General features: G+C 43.8%; 1 protein-coding gene across 1 annotated transcript in view; it reads left to right on the top strand.

Moving 5' to 3' along the window:
• Window positions 1-21086, top strand: part of LOC140478581 (uncharacterized) — a 256307-nt gene that overhangs the window by 63518 nt on the left and 171703 nt on the right. The window contains exon 4 of the mRNA XM_072571802.1: window positions 16442-16519. Coding sequence (XP_072427903.1) covers window positions 16442-16519 — 78 coding nt within the window. The remainder of the gene's footprint in view (window positions 1-16441; window positions 16520-21086) is intronic.

Here is a 21086-nt window from a genome sequence, read left to right as displayed (position 1 = left end):
TCTACTTGCAACACCCCTCTCAAAGAACTATGAATCTCACGACAAGGTCATTTTGTTCAGCAACACTCCCTAGGACCTTACCATTAAGTGTATAAGTTCTGCCCTGATTTACCTTTCCAAAATGCAGCACCTCACATTTATCTGAATTAAACTCCATCTGCCACTCCTCAGCCCATTGGCCCATCTGATCAAGATCCCATTATAATCTGAGATAATCTTCTTCACTGTCCACCACCTATTTTGGTGTCATCTGCAAACTTACTAACTATACCTCCTATTTTCACTTTCAAATCATTTGTATAAATGACAAAAAGCAGTGGACCAAGCACCGATCTAAAGAACGAAGAGAAGTCCAGCACAGCAACAGGCCCTTCGGTCCTCTAAGCCTGTGCCGATCATCATGCTTTAACTAAACTGAAAAGCAAACCTTTTGCCTTTTAAAAACCATATCCCTCTGTTCCCTTCCTATTTACGTAACCATCCAGATGCCTCTTAAACATCACCAATGGGCCTGCTTCCACCACCTCTTATCACTCTCAGTGTGAAAACCTTCCTTTGCACATCTCCCTTAAACCTTCCCTCGCTCACCTTGAACCTGTGCCCCCTTGTAATTGAAACTTCAGCCCTGGGAGAAAGCCTCTGACTGCCCACCTATTTATACCTCGCATAATCTTGTAGACCTCTATCGGTCTCCTCTCAGCTGCTGTCTTTCCAGTGAAAACAATCCTAGTCTTTTTAACCTTTCCCCATAGGCCAATGCCCTTGAGACCAGGCAATATCCTGGTGAACCTTCTCTGCATTTTCTGTAAAGCTTCCACGTCCTTCTGGCAGTGTGGTGACCAAAACTGCACACCATACTCCAAATGCGGCCTAACAAGGTTTATTGTCGCTGCAACATGTTTTGTGAACTCTTGTACTCCATGCCCCGACAGATGAAGGCAAGCATGCCAGCTGCCTTGTTAATTGCCTTGGCTGCCTGTGTTGTCACTTTTAGGGAACTGTGGACCTGCACCCCCAAATCTGCCTATATGTTAATGTCCTGAAGGGTTCTGCCATTTACTGTATAATTTACATCTAAATTTGATCCTCCAAAATGTATCACCTCACCTTAGAACATAGAACATAGAACATAAAAACGTGCAGCACAGAACAGGCCCTTTGGCCCACGATAATGTGCCAAGGTTTAATCCTAATGTAAACTATAGTAACTTAACCTACACACCCCTCAACTCACTGCTCTCCATGTGCATGTCCAGCAGTCCCTTAAATGTCCCCAATGACTCTGCTTCCACCATCACCGCTGGCAACGCATTCCGTGCATTCACAACTCTCTGTGTAAAGAACCTACTTCTGACGTCTCCTTTATACCTTCCTCCTAATATCTTCAAACTATGACCCCGCGTACCAGTCAATCCTGCCCTGGGGAAAAGTCTCTGGTTATTGACTCTATCTATTCCTCTCATTATCTTGTATATCTCGATCAGGTCACCTCTCTTCCTCCTTCTCTCCAGAGAGAAAAGTCCCAGCTTATTCAATCTTTCTTCATAAGACAAGCCCTCCAGTCCAGGCAGCATCCTGGTAAACCTTCTTTGCACCCTCTCCAAAGCCTCTGTGTCTTTCCTATAGTAGGGTGACCAGAACTGGACATAATACTCCAAGTGTGGTCTCACCAGGGACTTGTAGAGCTGCAGCAAAACCTCGCGGCTCTTAAACTCGATCCCCCTGTTAATGAAAGCCAATACACCATATGCTTTCTTACAACACTATCCACTTGGGTGGCAACTTTGAGGGATCTATGTACTTGCACACCCAGATCCCTCTGTCCCTCCACACTGCCAAGAATCCTGTCTTTAATCCTATATTCAGCATTCAAGTTCAACCTTCCAAAATGCATCACTTCACATTTATCCAGGTTGAACTCCATCTGCCATTTCTCAGCCCAGCTCTACATCCTGTCTATGTCACGCTGCAGCCTGCAGTAACCCTCTATACTATCGACAACACCGTCAACCTTTGTGTCATCGGCAAATTTACTAACCCACCTCTAAACCTCCTCATCCAAGTCATTTATAAATACTACGAAGAGCAGAGGCCCAAGAACAAAGCCCTGCGGGACCCCACTCAACACTGACCTCCAGGCAGAATACTTTCCATCTACAATCACTCTGTACCTTCTGTCAGCCAACCAATTCTGAATCCAGATTGCCAAATCTCCCTGTATCCCATACTTCCTGACTTTATGAATGAGCCTACCATGGGGAACCTTATCAAATGCCTTGCTGAAGTCCATATACACCACATCCACTGCTCGACCGTCGTCAACCTGTCTTGACACCTCCTCAAAGAACTCAATAAGATTTGTGAGGCATGACCTGCCCCTCACAAAGCCATGCTGACTGCCTTTAATCAGACTATGCTTTGCCAAATAGTCATAAATCCTATCCCTCAGAATTCTTTCCAAAACTTTGCTGACCACAGACGTAAGACTGACTGGTCTGTAATTGCCAGGGATTTCCCTATTCCCCTTCTTGAAAAGAGGAACAACATTCGCCTCCTTCCAATCCTCTGGTATGACTCCCGTGGAGAGTGAGGAGGCAAATATCCTCGCCAGTGGCTTAGCAACCTCCTTTCTCACCTCCCGGAGCAGCCTGGGATAAATCTGGTCTGGCCCTGGGGACTTATCAATATTAATGTTTTCCAAACCTTCTAGCACATCAACTTCATCAAACTTGATCTGATCAAGCCTGTATCCCAGCTCCTCTAAGTTCTCATTCACAACAAGTTCCCTTTCCTTGGTGAAAACCAAAGCCAAAAACTCATTTCGGGCTTCCCCTATCTGCTCAGACTCCCCGCACAAGTTCCCTCCGCTATCCCTGATCGGCCCTACCTTCTCCCTGATCATTCTCTTATTCCTCACGTATTAGTAAAATGCTTTTGGGTTCTCCCTAATCCTTCCTGCCAAGCCTTTTTCGTGCCCCCTCCTGGCTCTCCTCAGTCCGTTTCTGAGCTTGTTTCTAGCAAGCCTGTAATCCTCTAAAGCTGGGCTACATCCTTGCTTCCTCCACCTTACGTAAGATGCCTTCTTCCTATTGACGAGAAGTTCCTCTGTTCTCATCATCCAAGGTTCCTTAATCTTACCCCTTCTTACCTGTCTCAGAGGAACAAATTTGTGCATCACTCACAACAACTGCTCCTTACACAGTCTCCACGTGTCTGCTGTGCCCTTTCTGTGGAACAATTGCTCCCAGTCTGTACTTCCCAACTCCTGTCTGATAGTGTCATAATTTCCTTTTCCCCAATTAAATATCTTCCCTTGATAAATGCTCCTTTCCCTCTCCAAGGCTATGCTAAATGTGAGAAAGTGAGGACTGCAGATGCTGGAGTACCAGAGTTGAAAAATGTAATGCTGGAAAAACACAGCAGGCCAGGCAGCATCCGAGGAGCAGGAGAATCAACGTTTCAGGCATAAGCCCATCTTCAGGAATTGTGAAGAAGGGCTTATGCCCGAAACACCGATTCTCCTGCTCCTCGGATGCTGCTTGGCCTGCTGTGTTTTTCCAGCATTACATTTTTCAACTATGGTAAATGTGAGGCAGTTGTGATCACTTTCACCAAAGTGTTCTCCCACCGCGAGATCTGACACCTGTCCTGGCTCGTTGCCTCTCCCCTCGTCGGTCTGTCTGCATACTGAGTAAGGAAACCCTCCTGAACACACCTGACAAAAACGGCTCCATCCAAACCACCTGCACTAAGGATGTTCCAGTCGATATTGGGAAAGTTGAAATCACCCATAACAACAACCCTGCTACATCTGCATTTTTCCAGAATCTGCCCCCCTATGAGATCTTCAATCTCTCTACTGCTATTAGGGGGTCTGTAGAAAACCCCCAATGCAGTGGGTGCTCCCTTGCTGTTCCTAACTCCCACCCATACTGACTCAGTAGACAAACCTTCCTCAACAGGGAGAAAGTGAGGACTGCAGATGCTGGAGATCAGAGCTGAAAATGTGTTGCTGGAAAAGCACAGCAGGTCAGGCAGCATCCAAGGAGCAGGAGAATCGACATTTCGGGCATAAGCCCTTCTTCAGGAAGGGCTGCCTGACCTGCTGTGCTTTTTCAGCAACACATTTTCAAACCTTCCTCAACAACCTTCATTTCTGTAGCTGTGATGCACTCTCTGATTAGCAATGCTACACCCCCTCCTCTTTTTCCACCCTCCCTGTTCTTTTTAAACGTTCTAAACCCTGGAACATCTCGCAACCATTCTTGCCCCTGTGAAACCCACATCTCCGTTATGGCCTCAATATCGTAGCCCCAAGTACTGATCCATGCTCTACGTTCGTCACTCTTGTTCTGGACACTCCTTGCATTTAAGCAGACACACTTTAACTGATCCCTATGTTTCATCGCATGAGAAACCTTCTTCATAGACTTAATATACCCTGTCACTGTCCCATCTGTAATTGACCCCCTCTCAGACATGTGGCTCTGATTCCCACGTCCCCACCAAACTAGTTTAAACCCTCCCGAGCCACACAAGCAAATCTCCCACCCAGGACATTTGTGCCCCTCCAGTTCAGGTGCAACCCGTCCTTCATGTACAGGTCCCACCTTCCCCAGAAGGTATCCTTTGGTGTGGATTAAACTCCACCTGCCATTTCTGTGCCCAACTCACCAATCTATCTATATCCTGTTGTATTCTTCACAGTCGTTCGCACTATCAGTAACTCCACCAATCTTCATGTCATCTGCAAACTTACTAATCAGACCATTCACATTTTCCTGCAAATCATTTATATATACTACAACAACCTACTACAAGACTGATCCCTTTGGAATGCCACTAGTTACCAGTCTCCATACTGAAAAACACTGTCCCACCGCTATCCTCTGTCTTCTGTGACCAAACCAGTTTTGTATCCATCCAGCCAGCTCCCCCCGAATCCCATGTGATTTTAGTGTTTGCACCAATCTACCTTGTGGGACTTTACTAAAGTCCATATAAAGTACATCTGCAGCACCTCCCTCATTAATTATCTTTGTCACCTCTTCAAAAAGTTCAATCAGGTTGCTGAGATATTACCTTCCCCAATCAAAGCCATGCTGCCTGTCACTAACTAGTCCATTTTCTTCCAAACGTGCATATATCTTGACCCTCCGTATCTTCTCCAAGAGCTTTCTCACCACAAATGTTAGGCTCACTGGCCTTAATTTCCTGGATTATCCCTGCTTCCATTCCTCAGCAAGAGAACATCACTGACTAATGTCCAGTCCTCTCGGAACTTGCCTGTGGTCAAAGAGGATGTGATGATACCTGCTAATGTCCCAGCTATTACTTCCCTTCCTCTCACAGTGACCTGGGATAGATTCCTTGTGGCACTCCACTGGTCACAGGCCTTCAGTCCGAAAAATAACTCTTAACCACCACCACCACCATCTGTTTCATACCTTCAAGCTAATGTGTATCCAATTAGCTATTTCCCTCTAGATCCCATGTGATCTAACCTTACTAGTCAGTCTACCGTGCGGACCATTATCGAGCGTTTTGCTGAAGTCCATATAGATAACGTCTGTCACTCTGCTTTCATCAATCTTCTTTGTCATCTCCTCAAAAAATGCAATCAAGTTTGTGAGACACAATTCCCCACGCACAAAGCCATGTTGATATCTCTAATCAGTCCTTGCCTTTCCAAATACATGTAAATCCTGTCCCTCAGAAACCTGTTCAAAAACTTCCCCATCATTGATGTCTATAGTTCCATAGCTTTTCCTTACAGCCTTTCTGAAATAATGGCACCATGTTAGCCAATCTTTAGTCTTCAGGCACCTAATTTGTGGTGATTGATGATACAAATATCTCAGCAAGAGGCCCAGTAATCCCTTACCTAGCTTCCCACAGAGTTTAAACAGGGAAACATGATTCAAGAATGAAAACGTTGCAAACTAATATTGTAAAACTTAGTTATGAGATAAGAACTCTGTTTATAATTCAACCAGCCTGACATTTTACTTGGAATAATATCTGAAAGCAATGAGCATTTATAACACAAAGAAGGCCTTAGATATTGTTTGTATGAATTTGGACTCTTTACTGTCTCATTAATTTAGTTTAATTGTTTTGGAAATAACCAAACAAATAGTTGTGGATCTTACAATTTGGAAAAAGCCATGTAGTGGTTCTCATTTATTTAAACATTTGGAAATTAGCTTTAACTGTTTCAGATGCAACACTTTTAAAGAATGTTACATGACATGAAATTCGAGAGAAATTAGATAGAATATTAATTTACCAATAACAAATAGGGAGTAATAATGACCAATAACAAATAGAAAGGAATAATAAGTGTAATAGATATATCTTAGAGGCAGTGACCTGTGGATTACTGTATTCAAGAAAGAGATTGATGCATTTTTTGATATAAAAGACACTGCGAGAGAGAAGACAGGAACATGGCATTGAGAGCATTGAAGTAGGTGACATTGTGCCTGCAGTGATTCTACTCCCCAGTGCCAATCTCCTGCCTTTTCCCCAATCCCTGCATGCCATCACTAATCAAATAATGATCCAATTCCCTCCTCAATGACTGAATTGAACCTGCCTCTACCACATTTCTGGGCAGAACATTCTATACTGTAACTCACTGGGTGAAGATGCTGTTCCTCCCATCACCTATTGACTTACTCCTGCTCCTAGTTTCTCTGGTGTAAGAGTTCTATTCCAAGCCCCCAGATCTTCATGCTATTAAGAATTTATTTGGAAGAGAACATTTGTTCCATCAAATGATTGATCTCAGGATGTGCAAATTCCCAGGGGAAGGTCTGAAGAGTGAATTTGAAAGCAACACTAAATTTAAATATAGCACTTTCTCAACAGTTAAATATCACACTGTGCTTGAGACCAAAAGCAATATCACAGAGAACTGTTAGTCTTCTGCAAATGAAAAAATGTACATCGACATTAATTCATTCTCTCTTAAAAAAAATCATCTTAATATCAAATTATGGAGAATAAGGAAATAAAATCAAAACATTGGGGGTTTTATTTTGCCTTTCATGATCTTAAGATGTTTGAAATTATCTTACAGCCAACAATATATTAGATTAGATCCCCTACAGTGTGGAAACAGGCCCTTCATCCCAACAAGTCCACACCGACCCTCTGAAGAAGAGGAGACCCATTTCCCTTTGACAATTCACCTGACCTACACATCTTTGGACTGTGAGAGGAAACCCACGCAGCTACAGGGAGAATGTGTAAACTCTACACAGTTGCCCGAGGCTGGAATCAAACCTGGGACCCTGGTGCTGTGAGGCAGCAGTGCTAACCACTGAGCCACCATGCCACCCCATATTGGTGAAGTGTAGTTTCTGTTATGATATGAAAAATGTTGCAGCCAGTTTGTGCATAGAAAGAACTAATAAATGTCAAAGTGGTATCAAATAGATAAGAAGAATTTTAATGATTTTAATTGAGGAATAATTATTAACCAGGAGTGTCCTATTCCTCATTCAGTAATGCTTTGGAACCTTAATGTCCATCAGTGGGAGTAGCTGGGGACCTTGGTTTAAGGTTGTGTGCAGAGGATAAGTAGATTAACTTGAGAAACAGAATATAGATTTTTTTAAGAATGACATTAACAAACAGGCATGGTGGCACAGTGGTTAATACTGCTGCCTCACAGCGCCAGAGACCTGGGTTCAATTCCCGCCTGACTGTGTGGAGTTTGCACATTCTCCCCGTGTCTGCGTGGGTTTCCTCCGGGTGCTCCGGCTTCCTCCCACAGTCCAAAGATGTGCAGGTCAGGTGAATTGGCTATGCTAAATTGCCCGTAGTGTTAGGTGCAGGGTAAATGTAGGGGAATGGGTGTGGGTGGGTGCGCTTCGGCAGGTTGGTGTGGACTTGTTGGGCCGAAGGGCCTGTTTCCACGCTGCAGGTAATCTAATCTAATCTAAAAAAAGTAAAAAACAAATTCAAAGAAAATGCACAAAAACATAAATAACCCACTAATTGAAATAGAAATCAGCTAAAGCAAACAGTCTGACCAGAACTCAAATCATGTCCCTATTTTTGGTCATTGGCAGATACTCTTGATTCTGAATTTATCTGCATGAGCTGATCACTGACATATTTAAACTGGAGGCATATGATAAAGTTAAAGATAATCATGAGGAATATAGAACATGTCAGAGGGAGATTAGTAAGGCTAAACTGAAATCTGAAACGCTGTCGAAAAATAGACAAGAGGGAAAAGAGGCTCTGGTTACAAGGTTTCAATATTTGTATGTACCAGTGTTGTATTTGGAGGACAGATCTGTCAGTGTAATTGTCTTTCTGAAGAAGGATGAGGAGGATAAACTGGGTAACTAAAACAGTTAATCTTTCAGGTGTAGGTGAACCCTTTAAAATACATAATTTGAGATAATGTTATTGAACATGCAGTGATGCGAGGGTCAATTAACACAGCATTGTGAAAAGCAACTCCAGTTTGACAAATTTTAAAAGACTAACTGAAAATAAAGGGAATGCCATATATGTAATTTCAGAAGCTTCAAGTAAAATTTGGTTTTTCCCCTAGGCATTAAAATCATGCCTTCGAATTTCCTTTAGGAAAGGCAATCTGTCACTGGGCCTGAAACATGAACTCTGTTTCTCTTCCTTTAATGTTGCCAGACCTGCTGAGTTTTTCAAGCAATTTCTGCTTTTGTTTAAAGAAATCTGTTATCCTTACCCAGGGTGGTCTATGAGTGACTCCAGGTCCACTGCATTGTGTGGTTGATTCCAGACTGCCCTCTGGGCAATTAGGGATGGACAATAAATGCTGACCTAGCCAGCGATGCTCACATACTCCCGATGCTGGTGTTCATGTGTTCATTATAATCATAGGCACCAGTGTGTTTGGGCCCAAGCTAAACAATTCTGAAGTAGTGTAGCTCATTTCTCTCAGGATGCCATGCTATAAGAAAACTGTACAAAGTTAAAATTCACACCATACCAGGTTATAGTCCAGTAGCTTTAATTGGAAGCACTAGCTTTCGGAGCAACTCAACTCCGATCACGTCTGCAATGTTATTATCCTGGAGTGCTTCCAATTAAACCTGTTGGACTATAACCTGGTGTTGTGTGATTTTTAACTTGGTACACCCCAGTCCAACACCGACATCTCCAAATCATAAGAGGACTGGGCTCAGTAAGTGGGAATCTGAGAACATTACACCATTCAGGGATATGCTGTATACTGGGATAATGTCATAAGCATGACCCTGAAAGGTATATCTACTGTAAATTTATAAGGCCATAAGAAATAGGAACAGGAGTGGGCCATTTAGTACCTCTGCCATTCAATAAGATCATGGCTGACCTGACATTCCTTACATCCACTTGCCTGCCTTTTCTTTGTAACCCTTGATTCCTCAACTATTGAAAAATCTATCCATCTCAGCTTTAAATATGTTCCCACAACTCTCTGTGGTAAGGAGTTCCAAAGACTCACGGTGAATGAAGAAATTCCTCCTCATCCCAGTCTTATGTCGATGTAAATAGACATAACACAACAATTGAGAATGCAAAAGAGCTTAGAGGAATTTCTACACAGAGTGGATTATTGAAAGGCAGGATCGTTTGTTGCAAGAAATGATTGAGGCAGGGATGATTGTCATTTGAGATCACGGAGCCAGTGCCCAGTGTACTCTTTCCATTAGGGTTCTTGTGTATCTGGCTACTCAGATGCCTAATTGTTGCAGTGTGAGGTTCGTGAGGCTGGAGGGTCGAGAAACTCAACTCCCATCACGTCTGCAATGTTATTATCCTGGAGTAGATGCTAGCTCATAGAGGTTGCTTCCATTATAAATATTTTTGAGTTCATATGGGTAGTTTAGCATATGTAACTGGTCATATCAAAAACTGGGTGATTTATTTTCAGACTCTAAGGCCACAGTTTAGGAGCAGAAATAGCTCATTTGGCCCGCTCTCCTACTTAATGAGATTGTGGCTGATCTAATAATCCTCAACTCCTCTTTTCTGTCTTTTCCACAAAACATTTAGATTCCCATGCTGATTAAAAATCTGTCCATCTCAGTCTTGAATAAAATGATGCAGCCTCGACACCTGGCTGTGGTAAAGCATTTCAGATTCACTCCCCTCTAAGAGGAGACATTCTTCCTCATCTCTGTCTTCAGCGTAATGGCTGACACCAAGGAAAAGGTGCTGGGATTGCAGAAAGGCCTAAAAGTGGATAAGTTACCCGAACCAGTTAGACAACACCCCAGAATTATAAAGAAATTAGCCGAGGAGATTTTAGAGGCAAATGAGGAGATCTTTCAGGAATCCCTGGAGTCAGGGAGGGTCCCAGAGGACTGGAAAATGGCTCATGTAACATCCCTGCTAAAGAAGGAAGGGAGGCAGAAGACAGGGAACTATAGGCTGGTTAGCCTGACCTTGGTCATTGGTAAGATTTTAGAGTCCATTCCTAAAGACAAGATTGCGGAGATTGGAAGTGCATGGTAAAATAGAGCTGAGTCAGCATGGCTTCATCAAGGGGAGGCCAAGCCTGACAAACCTGTTCGAATTCTTTAAGGAGGTAATGAATGAGTTGGTCAAAGGAGAACCAGTGGATGTGATTTATTTGAATTTTTCGAAGGCCTTTGACAAGATGCCAAACAGGAGGGCTGCTGAATAAGATAAGAGCCCCTGGTGTTAGGGGCAAGGCACTGGTATGGATATAGGATTGGCTGACTGGCAGAAAGTGAGGGTAGGGATAAAGGGGTCTTTTACAGGTTGGCAGCTGGTGAGTAATGGAGTTCTACAGGGGTCAGTGTTGGGACCACAACTCTTCACGTGGTACACTAACAATCTGGATGAAGGAGCTGAGGGCATTGTTGCTAAGTTTGTGGATGACACAAAAATAGGTGGAGGGACAGGTAGTGTTGAGGAAGTGGGGAGGCCACAGAAGAATTTGGACAGGAGAGTGGGCAAAGAAGTGGCAGATAGGACACAATGTGGGAAAATGTGAGATAATACACTTTGGTAGGAAGAATACAGACATGAAACTGTTTTTTAAATGGGGAAAGGCTTTGGAAATCTGAAGCACAAAGGTACTTTGTGAGAATTACAAAGGATTCTCTTAAGGTTAACATGCAGGTTCAGTTGGAAGTTAGGAAAAGGCAACTGTAACATTAGCATTCGTTTGAAGAAAGCTAGAATACAAGGGCAGGCATGTACCACTGAGGCTCCATAAGGTTCTGGAATGCATCAGACTGCATTCAGAATATTGTTAGAGGTTTCAGGCCCTGTATCTAGGGAAGGGTGTGCTGGAATTGGAGGAGAGTCCAGAGGCAGTCTGCAAGAATGATCCTAGGGATGAAGGACTTGTCATGTGAGGAGCTATTGAGGATTCTCGGTTTGTATTTGGAGTTTAGAAGGATGATGGAGGATGTGATTGAAACTTACAGAATATTGCGAGGCCTGGATAGAGTGGACATGGAGGGAATGTTTCCACAGTTGGAGAGACTAGGACTAGAGTACACAGCCTCTGAGTGAAAGGACAATTCTTCAGAACGATGAGGGTGGGACAGTAGTTCATTGGTTAGCACTGCTGCCTCGCAGCACCAGGGACCTGCATTCGATCCCAGCCTCGGGCGACTGTCTGTTTGGAGTCTGTACATTCATCCTGTGTCTGCGTGGGTTTCCTCCGGGTGCTCTGGTTTCTTCCCACAGTCCAAAGACGTGCAGGTTAAGTGAATTGGGCATGCTAAATTGCCCGTAGTGTTAGATGCAGTGGTGAGGAGTAAATGTAGGGGAATGGGTTTGGGTGGGTTATTCTTTGGAGGATTCTGGATTAGTGGTGCTGGAAGAGCACAGCAGTTCAGGCAGCATCCAAGGAGCTTCGAAATCGACGTTTCGGGCAAAAGCCCTTCATCAGGAATAAAGGCAGTGAGCCTGAAGCGTGGAGAGATAAGCTAGAGGAGGGTGGGGGTGGGGAGAAAGTCGCAGAGAGTACAATGGGTGAATGGGGGAGGGGATGAAGGTGATAGGTCAAGGAGGAGAGGGTGGAGTGGATAGGTGGAAAAGGAGATAGGCAGGTAGGACAAGTCCGGACAAGTCATGGGAACAGTGCTGAGCTGGAAGTTTAGAACTAGGGTGAGGTGGGGAAAGGGGAAATGAGGAAACTGTTGAAGTCCACATTGATGCCCTGGGGTTGAAGTGTTCCGAGGCAGAAGATGAGGCGTTCTTCCTCCAGGCGTCTGGTGGTGAGGGAGCGGCGGTGAAGGAGGCCCAGGACCTCCATGTCCTCGGCAGAGTGGGAGGGGGAGTTGAAATGTTGGGCCACGGGGCGGTGTGGTTGATTGGTACAGGTGTCTCGGAGATGTTCCCTAAAGCGCTCTGCTAGGAGGCGCCCAGTCTCCCCAATGTAGAGGAGACCGCATCGGGAGCAACGGATACAATAAATGATATTAGTGGATGTGCAAGTAAAACTTTGGATGTGGAAGGCTCCTTTAGGACCTTGGATAGAAGTGAGGGAGGAGGTGTGGGCGCAGGTTTTACAGTTCCTGCGGTGGCAGGGGAAAGTGCCAGGATGGGAGGGTGGGTTGTAGGGGGCCGTGGACCTAACCAAGTAGTCACGGAGGAAACGGTCTTTGCGGAAGGCAGAAAGGGGTGGGGAGGGAAATATATCCCTGGTAGTGGGGTCTGTTTGGAGGTGGCGGAAATGTCAGCAGATGATTTGGTTTATGCGAAGGTTTGTAGGGTGGAAGGTGAGCACCAGGGGCATTCTGTCCTTGTTACGGTTGGAGGGGTGGGGTCTGAGGGTGGAGGTGCGGGACCCGCAAAGACCGTTCCCTCCGTGACTACCTGGTCAGGTCCACGCCCCCCTACAACCCACCCTCCCATCCTGGCACTTTCCCCTGCCACCACAGGAACTATAAAACCTGCGCCCACACCTCCTCCCTCACGTCTATCCAAGGTCCTAAAGGAGCCTTCCACATCCATCAAAGTTTTATTTGCACATCCACTAATATCATTTATTGTATCCGTTGCTCCCGATGCGGTCTCCTCTACATTGGGGAGACTGGGCGCCTCCTAGCAGAGTGCTTTAGGGAACATCTCCGGGACACCCGCACCAATCAACCACACCGCCCTGTGGCCCAACATTTCAACTCCCCCTCCCACTCTGCCGAGGACATGGAGGTCCTGGGCCTCCTTCACCCCCGCTCCCTCACCATCCGACGCCTGGAGGAAGAACACCTCATCTTCCGCTTCGGAACACTTCAACCCCAGGGCATCAATGTGGACTTCAACAGTTTCCTCATTTCCCCTTCCCCCACCTCACCCTAGTTCTAAACTTCCAGCTCAGTAACTGTCCCCATGACTTGTCCGGACTTGTCCTACCTGCCTATCTCCTTTTCCACCTATCCACTCCACCCTCTCCTCCCTGACCTATCACCTTCATCCCCTCCCCCACTCACCCATTGTACTCTATGCTACTTTCTCCCCACCCCCACCCTCCTCTAGCTTATCTCTCCACGCTTCAGGCTCACTGCCTTTATTCCTGATGAAGGGCTTTTGCCCGAAACATCGATTTCAAAGCTCCTTGGATGCTGCCTGAACTGCTGTGCTCTTCCAGCACCACTAATCCAGAATCTGGTTTCCAGCATCTGCAGTCATTGCTTTTACCTTATTCTTTGGAGGATCAGTATGGACATATTGGGCCAAATGGCCTGTTTCCTCACCGTAGGAAATCTAACCTAATCAACAAAGAACTGAGATGAGGAGGAATTTCTTCAGGCAGCGGGGGCTGAATTTGTGGAACTCAGGCCAAGTCATTTAAGACCGAGACAGATAGGTTCATGACCGGTAAGGGGATCAAGGGCTACAGGGAGAGGGCAAGAGAGTGGTGTTGAGAAATGTATCAGCCATGATTGAATGGTGGAACAGAGTCGATGGGCTGAATGGCCTTCTCCTATTCCAATTTGTTACAGTCTTATGGTCTAATTGAACACATTACTCCAGATGTGCCCTAACCAAAGCTCTGCCCCACTCCAAAATGCATCTTAATATGGCCAAGAGGGTGTTTCCGTTTAACTTTGTGTATTTTTGATTGTGGACTGAAATGGGAAAAGGACTGTTTTAAAACCAAGGACTGATTGCCGCAATTTTAAAAAGCAAGTAACCCTGACATTCATTCTAAGTGCTGTTTACCCAACTATTGTTCAAGCAGTAATGGAAGTCTAGTTTCACAATGAGCTTGATCCAAGAGGCATGTAATAATGGTGCTTTGGCTGGCAACACGAGCTGATTGATTTGTGAAATAATAACCAAGTGTTGATGATAAAGAGCTTCTGCCTGTCAACAACCATGTGATGGATTCCCAGGCTGAACAACTAGGAGGGGTTGAGGGGGATTAATCTCTTGGCAGAAGTGATTGGATCTCCACAAAGACAGGAACTGTGTCTTTCTCTGTAGTAAAAAATGATCTTAAACTTGAAGAGAGCCAGTGTCTTTCCCCTTTCCATTTGCTGTAAACTGTGAATTTTAATCAGTAAGTGAAAGACCTTCATAAATGTGAACCAGTTACCCTGTGCCTCCTGTAAATAAATGAAAGTAAAGATTGAGAAGCAGCATTATCTTCAGCACAAGAATCATCTTACAAATCCTGGGAACAGGGACCACGTTTCCTATCTTTCCCTCACTTATTTTCTTTTCATCTGTATGTGTGTGTAGCGGGGAAGTTTGATAAGTGAGTTATAGTTTTAGCTGGGTTAAAAACAATGACTGCAGATGCTGGAAACCAGATTTTGGATTAGTGGTGCTGGAAGAGCACAGCAGTTCAGGCAGCTCCTCGGATGCTGCCTGAACTGCTGTGCTCTTCCAGCACCACTAATCCAAAATATAGTTTTAGCTAGTACAGTTGTGAATGGTTTGTAATTGTTTATCTATAGTCGGAATCTATTTATTTGTAATAAATAGTCATTCTTATTAAGTCCAGAAACCTGGTCCATGTTTTTTATGAACCTCGGTCTAAAACGCAGGTAGAGTGGGGAGTTCTGCATACCTTTAAACACTTTATTCTGGAATAGTGAGGCTTGATTTCTAAGGGGCTGCCCCAGCGAGGAGTAACACTTATACTTTATATGGAGTGTATCAAATGGATTTTTCAATCAATACTTTGAGGAACCATATCCGAGGCTGAGCATCCTAGATTTGGTATTATACAAGGAGAAAGGGTTAATTTCAATCATATTATGAGAGGTTGTTTATAAAAAAGGGACCGTAGAATAATCAAATTCTTTATTGGAATAGAAAGAACACTAGTCAATCCAAAGTTAGGGTCCTAAATCTAAACAAAGGAAACTATAAGGTAGACAGGGAGATTTGGCTGTGATAGCCTGAGTAATTTCATTTAAAGTTGTCACAGTGGACAAAGAATGGTTAGTATTTTTATGCAACAAATGCCGACATTGCAGGAGTGATACATTCATTTCGGGTTAAGAAACTCAATGGGAAAAGTGGCTCAACTAAAGTTAACAAAATAAATTAAGGATAGTGTTAGATCCAAAGAGGCACTGTATAAAGTTGCTGGACAAAGTTACAAACCTGAGGATTGGGAACAGTTAAGAATTCAGCAAAGTAGAACCAAGAGGTTGATTCAGAGAGTAAAAATAAAGACTAACCTTGCAATTGATTGTAAGAGTTCCTATGTGTTAGAAAGTAAAAGGTTAGTGAAGACAAGTGAGAATTGGTAATGGAGAACAAGAAAATGGCAGTGCAATTAAGCAAGACTCAAGATGTCCCAGAAATGCTAGGGAAGCAAGGATCTATTGGAAAGGAAGAACTGAAAGAGAATAATATTAATAAACACAAATTGAGAGAGAAATTGATAGAACTGAAAGCTAAGAAATCTCCAGGCTTGATAATGTACATCCCAGGGTACCAGCAAAGATAACTATGCAGAAATTAGATGCATTGGGGGCTGTTTTGTAAAATTCTGTAGATTCTAGAGCAGTCCCAGTGTTCTCCTTCTGTGCTGTAGCTACTTCATCTTTCTATGATGCTGTAACAGCACCAGTCTCGTCAGGGAATCTCATCAGGAGAGATGTTCCAGTCAGAACAGGGACAGAAAGTTAACCTAACTCTTCAAAGGTTTCTTCATGAACATGGTAGGGCAGGGCTGTCCCACTTCCCCCCAAGGAAACCTGGTGTTTCTCCTGTACCATACTGCTCATACACACCTTGGAAATGCCCCGTTATCCATTTCTCAAATTATTTTGCTGGGATCCATTACTGCAGGTTTATAACAATGTTTTCTGGTTAAATTAACTATTTTGAAGAATTATTCATTAAGAACATTTTCAATTTATCTTGCTTTTGACTCCTGTATATTTTAATTGTTGCTTTGTTGCTTTTTCTGCAAATTATCTGCCTCTCATCAATGGTTTTCCTATTCTAGGGTCACATTGACTACACTGGTCCCTGTTATGGACGGGATTGTTCGGTCTGCCAGTGTTTCCCGGCTAAAGGAGCACAGGTATGTGAACAGCTCCATTAAAGCTAAAGGCAATATGTTCTCTGTCATGACATATATGTAACTAAGACAGGAGAGACATGCCCTCATAATCCCTAATTCAGTCATTACCAGGACATGTTAAATTATGAAATTCTTTTCTTGTCAAGATGAGAGGTTTTGACTGAAACGTCATTTGTTCCTGCTCCTCAGATGCTGTATGACCTGCTGTGCTTTTCCAGCACCACTCTAATCTAGTCTCTAATCATCTGCTGTACCCACCTCTGCCTCAATTCTTTTCTTGCCTCAGTCTTGTGATCCAGACACAAATAAAGGATTCGATATCCCTTGGTGATATCTAAGCCTTGTTTCAAGGTTTACTTTATCTTTTCTTTCACACTTTTTGACCTTGAAGCATCCTGAATTACATTTCTCATCCTCCTTCAGTTGATGCAAATATATAGATTAGATTGGATTAGATTACTTACAGTGTGGAAACAGGCCCTTCGGCCCAACAAGTCCACACCGCCCCGCCGAAGCGCAACCCACCCATACCCTTACATCTACCCCTTACCTACACTACGGGCAATTTAGCATGGCCAATTCACCTGGCCTGCACATCTTTGGAGTGTGGGAGGAAACCGGAGCACCCGGAGGAAACCCACGCAGACACTGGGAGAATGTGCAAACTCCACACAGTCAGTCGCCTGAGGCGGGAATTGAACCCGGGTCTCTGGCGCTGTGAGGCAGCAGTGCTAACCACTGTGCCACCGTGCCACCCATTATTTTAAAGGGATGATGCCATCTTCTCATTAATGACAAAATTTGAGGGAACAATATTTTTTCTGAATATCTGACAGTGTTGGGGTGCTAAAAATGCAAAAAGAGTATTTTATGGCTATGTTTCAAATCTACTAATTTACACAGGGGAGATGATGGTCTAGTGGTACTATCACTAGCCTATTCATTCAGAAACCCAGGAAATGACCTGTGACCTGGGTTTGAATCCCACCATAGCAACAACAATCTGGAAACAAGAATCTAATGATGACCATGAAGCTGTTCACGACTGCTCTTTTGCGAAGGAAATCTACCATCCATACCTGGTCTGGCCTACATGTGACTCCAGACCCACAGCAGTGTGGTTGACTCTTAAAAGCCCTGTGAAGGCAATGAGGAAGTGCCCACATCCAGTGAATGAATTTTTTTAAAAAACTAAAATGTTGCAAAAAACGATAACAACATCCTTCTTGCCCAATTTAAAAAAAAGACTTGCTGCTGGGATGTGGTCCTGCCACATTGTTTTCAGTGTATTTGAAAGTTCTGATGTGAGTTACTGGGTGCATGCAGCTGAGAAGGACTGATGCCATGTGAAAAACAGGGGCAAACGCTCTGATCTATAACTGTTGGGTTAGATTACATCTTCAAAATTTCTCCATGCATTTATTAGTAAAAATGATTTTCCACAAAGTGGACATTCAAACATATTTGAAAACACTTGATACATTCTTAATGGATGGATACATAGCAGTTTTTTTTTATTGAGGGCAAATTATTGTGATCTCATCTCCACAACTTTGCCAATCACCAGACTGTCATTAGGAGGGAGGAAGAAAAACACTCTCAGAAGATGACTTGTTGCAATGGAATGTGATGGCATATATAGCAAGCTCTGACATGACAAGTGGACAGATTCAGACTATTGCTGAGAGAGGAACCTTTGAGTTCATCAAGGGATCCAGAATCATTGTCCCATTATACAATGGCCTTCCACCAATCAACAGTGACTAAATTCCCTACAGTGTGAAAACAGGCCCTTCGGCCCACCAAGTCTACACTGACCTTCCGAAAAGTAACCAGACCCATTTCCCTCTGAGTAATGCACCTAACGCTATGGGCGATTTAGCATGGTCAATTCACCTGACCTGCACATTTGTTTTGGACTGTGGGAGGAAACCAGAGCAAACTAATGCAGACACAGGGAGGATGTGGCAACTCTGCACAGTCACCCGAGGCTAGAATTGAACCTGGGTCCCTGGTGCTGTGAGGCAACAGTGCTAACCACTGAGCTACCGTGCCACCCTAAGTACAGTTCAGGAATAATTCATTGGTTGTGAAGTGCCCTGGTACATCTTCATATTATGAAATACACTTTCTAACTGATCTGGCCTTTTTAAAAGAAAATCCTACTTCCTGTTTGACTGATTTCTGATAAAAAGGGTCATGTTGGGTACTCCATATATACAGCCGTGCTATTTCCATGAAACATTTACAGAGCTGCACAGGCAGGACTAGGTCAGGCAGTGGAAAGGCAAGGGCTACAGGAGAGAAATATCCTTTCAATTACTAGGAGTCATGAGTTCAAGGTGAGGGGGAAAGGTTTCGGTGAGATATGTGTGGAAAGTTCTTTATGCAAAGGGTGGTGGGGGCCTGGAATGCGTTGACGGTGGAGGTGGTAAAGGTGGGCATGATAGCATCACTTAAGATGTACTTAGACAGATATGTGAATGGGCAGGGAGCAGAGGGATCTAGATCCTTAGAAAATAGGTGACAAGTTTAGCTAGAGGATCTGGATCAGCGCAGGCTTGGAGGGCCTGTTCCTGTGCTGTAATGTTCTTTGTTCTGCATTCTCTCATTATACAACATTTTCTTATCATTCTCTGGAACAGTGCTTCCAGCAAGAGCTGTGGAAGAATACTCTGGTCACTTTGACTCAATCCGCCATGAAAATATCAGACCAAAGGCAATTCTCAATGCAAAAGCAATAAACATTCCTACTCTAGTATCCAAAAATTCTAACAACAAAGCACTGGAGTTTTTTTTCAGAGTTGTAATCTCAGGGTGATGCAGGGTGTTTTGGTATAATGCGTATTTCGCTAATGTGAATTGGCTATAATGTGATTGAAGAATTGAGTGCCGTTTGGATAATGTGAACTGTCTACTGAATAGATATAGGCAATTTTCTATTGTGATATTTTACAGCGTGATTTTCTGTAGTGTGAAGTTGCAGAGCAACACAACTGTCACATCATAACAGACGCCCTGTAGCCCAGTATATGAGAGGGAAAGTGTGTGGAAACGTTGACAGGGTACAAGCAGTTAGGATGACTTGGGAAGTTGCTACAGAAGGTAATACAGATATTGTGTTATTTGTCATTCTTGATTGTCTCTGCTGTCTCCTAGTGGCTATTCGGAGCCATTTCCAATCATTTCCAGGTTCATATTATTTTTACTAGGTCTTTCAGAAACAAAATGCAAAAATTAGAAATTATTTTCTTTATCTTTAAATGATATTCTACCTTTTCTCTCATTGATTCTACCCACGCTACATTCTGTTCCTCCAGATGAAAGCAGACAGTCACTTATTGAAAATGAAGCAATTGGACAGAAACTGAATGGAAACCTTGCTGTTACTCATTGGCTTTATTGTATTTTTCCCTCCTTCCCAATGAGGAAATGGATAGCATTATCAAGACATTTCTCCCACTGGCATTGATAGAAACTGCAAGCCCAGAGTCCATCCTGTGTAATGCTGACTGGTGAACTCCCTCTGTGTCTTTTAGATTAGATTACTTACAGTGTGGAAACAGGCCCTTTGGCCCAACAAGTCCACACCGACCCTCCAAACAGTAACCCACCCAGACCCATTTCCCTCTGACTAATGCACCTAACACTATGGCCAATTCACCTGGCCTGTACATCTTTGTGACTGTGGGAGGAAACCAGAGCACCCAGAGGAAACCCACGCAGACACTGGGAAAATGTGCAAACTCCACACAGACAGTTGCCCAAGGCTGGAATTGAACCTGGGATCCTATTGCTGTGAGGCAGCAGTGCTAACCACTGAGCCACTGTGCCACATTTTACAAGCTGTCTGTCTGTAACCTGGCACCATCCTGGACTCACTTCATTGTACAGCCAGCTGGCACTGTCAGAGAGTGAGGGAGGGGGTGAGAGGGGCTGCAGGAGGCGGGTGAACACTTTTATTAATGCATTGTCTGGTTTTAAATCCAGCGCAATCATGTCATTGTGGTCAGTGCTATTCTAGCATCTTAAATCTAATCAATGAAACATCATTATTCCTGATTTCATCATTATTCATTATTCCTGATGACATTGGATAGAAATAGAATGCAAGAAGGCACTGTCTGAGGGCAGAAAACATGTAAATCCTTTAAATTGACTCTTGGAGGGTTAGACTCCACATTTTATGAACAGATATATATCTAAGATTTGTTTTCAAAAGGGGCACTGTGTGAGTAACAGGAAGGACAGCAGTTCCTCTGCTCCTTCATTCTCCTGCCCATGTACAATCATTCCACTGACTACACTCGGATGTTTGTATGGAGCCTTCGCTTACAAGTGAGTAACACCTCCAAGTTTACTGTAACATGCAGACTTTCCACATCACATTGGAAAGTTATATAATGGGACTTCTTCGAGAGTTCCTCAGAGATGATTTAAAAACTGAACTGGACCAATCACAATAATACATTGGCTACAATAGGTCAGAGGCAGACTATTGTACAGTGAGTAACTCACCTACCATCCCCTCAAAACCTACCTATCAGCCTCCCTCACCGCCCCCCCA

Source organism: Chiloscyllium punctatum, chromosome 6 (assembly GCF_047496795.1).
Source record: "Chiloscyllium punctatum isolate Juve2018m chromosome 6, sChiPun1.3, whole genome shotgun sequence".
In the NCBI taxonomy this organism is placed as follows: Eukaryota; Metazoa; Chordata; class Chondrichthyes; order Orectolobiformes; family Hemiscylliidae; genus Chiloscyllium; species Chiloscyllium punctatum.
The sequence above is the reverse complement of the archived record's forward strand: the minus strand, read 5'-3'. Positions and strand labels throughout refer to the sequence as shown.